The 4,025-nt window shown below is 52.0% G+C and overlaps 1 protein-coding gene across 5 annotated transcripts in view; it reads right to left on the bottom strand.

Annotated features, from left to right (window-relative positions):
• Window positions 1-2,305: 2,305 nt before the first annotated feature.
• The window catches only part of Nos1 (nitric oxide synthase 1), a 175,176-nt gene continuing 173,456 nt past the window's right edge, over window positions 2,306-4,025 (bottom strand). For 4 of the 5 annotated variants that reach the window (XM_031337634.1, XM_031337632.1, XM_031337635.1 and 1 more), the window contains one exon: window positions 2,306-3,547. In XM_031337634.1, coding sequence (XP_031193494.1) covers window positions 3,532-3,547 — 16 coding nt within the window. In that variant the 3' untranslated portion in view covers window positions 2,306-3,531. The remainder of the gene's footprint in view (window positions 3,548-4,025) is intronic. The other variant, XM_031337636.1, reaches the window with a different exon arrangement.

The raw sequence follows: 4,025 nt of genomic DNA, 5'->3' as shown, positions 1-4,025 counted from the left end.
GAGAGAGGGAGGGAGGGAGGGAGGGAGGGAGGGAGGGAGAAAGAGAGAGCAAGAGCGAGCGCGAGCCAGCCGGCCTGGACCTCCCAAGGCTGAACCCTGTCCATGAAGGGTGTCTGCATTGGGTCCCCTTAGCTGAACTTAACCTGGAAGCCCATAGCTTCCAATGAAAGGCTGTGTGTGCGCGTGTGTGATAGACAGAGATAGAGAGAGGGGGAGGGCCCCGAAAGGATGGGGTAGGTTTCAATCATCAGGGTCAGAAGCCTTCCATTTTGCCTTGGACTGGAACAAAATCTCCACTCTTGTATCCTTGAAGCAGGAGGCTTTGATAGGCTTTGGTCCTGTGTTTTCTGGCCAATTCGGCCTTTTCCCTCTGTACCCAGGCCTACTCAACTTCCTTCTCTACCCAGGGCTGGGATCTCTCTACTCTGTCTTCACTCTCTACCACAGACCAGTACCAGGTCTTGCTGACTTAGCCTAAGAATCTGTGACTCTGCCTGCCTCTCCTCTCCCTCAAGCTAGTGATGTCAGTAATCTTGCTGTTGGGACGGAGGTGCTGTCTACCAGCCATGGAAGCTGAAGGTGGTATAAAGAAAAGGGAAGATGGAAGCTTATCAGAGTTTGGCTTGGTACTGTCGTGGAGCATCGTCTTGCTCAGGTACAATCTGGAATCAGACCTTCTGCATAAACGAGGCAGCAACAGAATGTGGGTCAGGTCTGCTTACATCATAGTGAGACCTAAACGTCGCCCCCCCTCCCCTTCAAGAAAGTCACCTGCTTTCTCCAAGGACATGCAGGGAAGCCCTCTCTCCTCTCCCATGGGCTGAACTTCTTGGGGACAGTGGCCACAGGAATAGCAGAGAACATAATGGGCAAACCTACTCTTGTGAAATGGGTGTGGAGCCACTGCCAACCTCAGAAGGCAAGGTAAACAAACTTGCTAAGCTCACCCACTCCTGTCTCCTATTCTAAGCCATACTTTGTTGCTGTGGGCTTGAACTAAAAACAACCAGCAGAGGGCGGTATTGACCCACCCCTGACGACCACCTTTGGATAAGCTACTTAGGGCATTTTGGAAAAGGAGAGCAGGGTCTCCAGCTCATCTCCAGCCTTCTAGCCAGGAGCTGAGGAAGTTGCCAGTGTCAAGACTTCAAATAGCTTTTAGAAATATTCTCTCTTGGGGGTTGGGGACAAAGCTCAGCCTGGCGTGGGTGAGGTCCTGGGTCCCATCCCTAGCACTGATAAGTCCCTCTTTGTACCAGGTTATGTAATCCTGTCTTTGGACTCTGGCAAATGACATGGGGCTTCCATCTGTCCACTTGCTACTGGCAGCACTGAGATATCCGGGGGTAGAGGTGGAGGTGGGGATGGGGAGAAGCCTGTCACAGAGGAAGCATTCCTTATTCAGAGGTGCAAGTACCACTCATGCATGGGTGCATGCAGCTTGGCTTGCAGAGAGAGAGAGAGAGAAGACTCTTCAATGGAGGTTGGACACAGCAGTTCAGATCTGGGGAATCAGCTACATCTCAAGCATCCCCAGAGGTTTGAAAGGTTGAGAAGACCATCCCTAGGACTGTGTTGGAGGTCAGTAGGAGGTCACTGCCTTACCTTTGGGCTACAGAAGAAAAGGGAAGATGGAAGTGACCCTCTGGGGTGCTAGGGGCTTAGTCTCCACAGGCATGGGAGAAGTGACCCTCTGGGGTACTAGGGGCTTAGTCTCCACAGGCATGGGAGATCCAGTAGGAAACACTGGTACTAACGTAGGCCAGGTGAGATTCCAACTAGGACCAGGTCTACATGCTAGTGATGGGATGAGGCAGGGTTGTCCAGTGCTACATGAGACCTGTCTCTGAACTCAGGGGTGGGGACTGAAGGCTGGGAATGTAGCTTGGTTGGTAGAGTGCTTGCCCAGCATGCAGGAGGTCCTGGCTTTGAGCCTCTGGCAGAATCATAAACTGGATGTGGTTGTGTTAGGAGTTTGAAGTCAGCCTGGGTAACAGGAGATCCTGCAGGAAAAGGAAAAAGGAAAGGAAGGAAAAGAAAGACAAAGACAGAGAGAGAAAGTGGGTGGGATTGGAGCCCTTCGGGTTTTGGACCCCACAGCTGTGAAGTCTTCAGCATTTTTCTATTGACAGCCCTCATCCTTAGCATTAGGATAGCAGGCCCTAGCTCAGGACATAGAGGAAATGGTTGTGTTGTGTTTTGTTTTTCTTCCTTCACAAAACCAAACAGGAGCACAGAACATGGGACCCCAGAGCCAATCTCTTGAGCCTGGGGACCCTGGTGGGGTTTCTTGACTGTCTGTCAGTACTGTCTGATGTAACTTTTATTATTTATTTGTTTAATCAGATAAGGGACCACCATAGTGCCTCAGAGACGGTCACCCCTGAGGGCCAACTGGTCATGGCTAGAATTCTGTTGCCTACGCCGCTCGTTTTGGGGGAAAAGGGATTACTGTCAAGCAGGAGGCATGAAAAGCAGCTGCTCTATTCCTTTCTGACACCTGCCAAGGCTCCAAAGCACTAAAAAGGCCCATCCATCCATTCAATGAGGACAAACTTAGAAGAGTTACCCAAATACCCATGATGGCAAAGACCTTACTCCCAGCATGCTTTTTGGCACGGCACGGGTTGCCTGGGGAAGACAGCTGAACATCCTGTGGCCCCAGCTGGGGTTGGTGAGAATGGGAAGGGGCTTGGCCCATCCACTGTCTGGTTACATTTCCCAGACAGACCTCTGCTGAGAGGGTCAGACTCTGAACACCTCGGATTCTGTGGTTGGGTCCTCCACAGGGACACACCTTCCTCTCCATGTGTGTCTGTGATTAATAAGGGGGCTTGATGTGTTTCAGGGAGGCTGACACAGGCCTGTCATGGTGGACATGGGTGGGATTAACAATATCTAGGAACATGTTTCGTGGCACGCAACATCTTTCACGAAGGCAGTTGGACTCACGGGTAAGGTCAGCACAAATGTGCAGGCAAAAGGACAGAGAATGACCTAGGGCTCCGGCTCTTGCACTCTCTCTCTCTCTCTCTCTCACACACACACATACATACACACACACATACACACACACACACACACACACACACACACACACACATGTGTCATATAAAGGGGATGGAAAGGGGCTGAAGTGGGCAAGAGACTGGCTCAGGGTGGTCTGAGGCCCAGTGCCAGCCACCTTTAGACCCCAACAGGAGTGACAGCCATGACCCAGTGGTTTCATGCACCGCAACCTGTCCTTGGTAGCAAGCAGGTAGGGAGGATGCGGTTTGTAAGAGCCACTGCAGGGTACAAGGGTGATGCATCACAGCCCAAGAGTCTAGGAGAAAACCCAGGGTTGGGGCTGAGAGAGCCCAGAGCGGAAGAAGGACCAGGACATAGCAACAGGACAAGAGGAAGGGTGGGGCCACTCAGGGTCCGTGGGGAAGGTTCAGCCGTGTGTGTCCACTTTTAGTCAACCTGCGGCCACCCTCGCTTGGGCACTTGGGGCAGCCACCCCACATCCCATGGGGCAGGAGGATCCAGTTAGGAGCTGAAAACCCTGTTGGACAAGAGAAGACGTTAGTGGTGTGGAAACCAGGCTCCTTAGCTTTCTTTGGGGATCAGGCTGTGACAGTGCACCTGTAATCCTAACGCTTGGGAGACAGAAGCTGGAGGAAAGCAAGTTCAGACCAGCCCAGGTCGTACATACTCTGCTTCGAAAAGCAAACCCCAAACCAACCATAGACAGACCAGACACATCGGGAGAGATGTCTCAACACTTCAAAAGTACTTGCTGCTCTTCCAGAGAACTTAAGTTGGGTTCCTAGGACCTAGGTGGGGCATTTCATGATTGCCCCTAACTCTCCAGGGACCTGCACACACATGGATGCACACACAGCAATAACATAAACTGAAATGGACAGAGTGGAGACAGCTGAGTTGTCTGAAGGAGAGAGAGGGAGGAGGCTCAGGTAACAGCCATTCTGACTGGGAAAGAGAGAGCTGAGTCCCTCCTGCTTGAAGGGGCATGTGCGGGG

This window comes from Mastomys coucha, unplaced genomic scaffold, assembly GCF_008632895.1.
Source record: "Mastomys coucha isolate ucsf_1 unplaced genomic scaffold, UCSF_Mcou_1 pScaffold22, whole genome shotgun sequence".
Classification (NCBI taxonomy): domain Eukaryota; kingdom Metazoa; phylum Chordata; class Mammalia; order Rodentia; family Muridae; genus Mastomys; species Mastomys coucha.
Note: the sequence above shows the minus strand (reverse complement) of the source record. Positions and strands in the feature narration are given on the sequence as shown.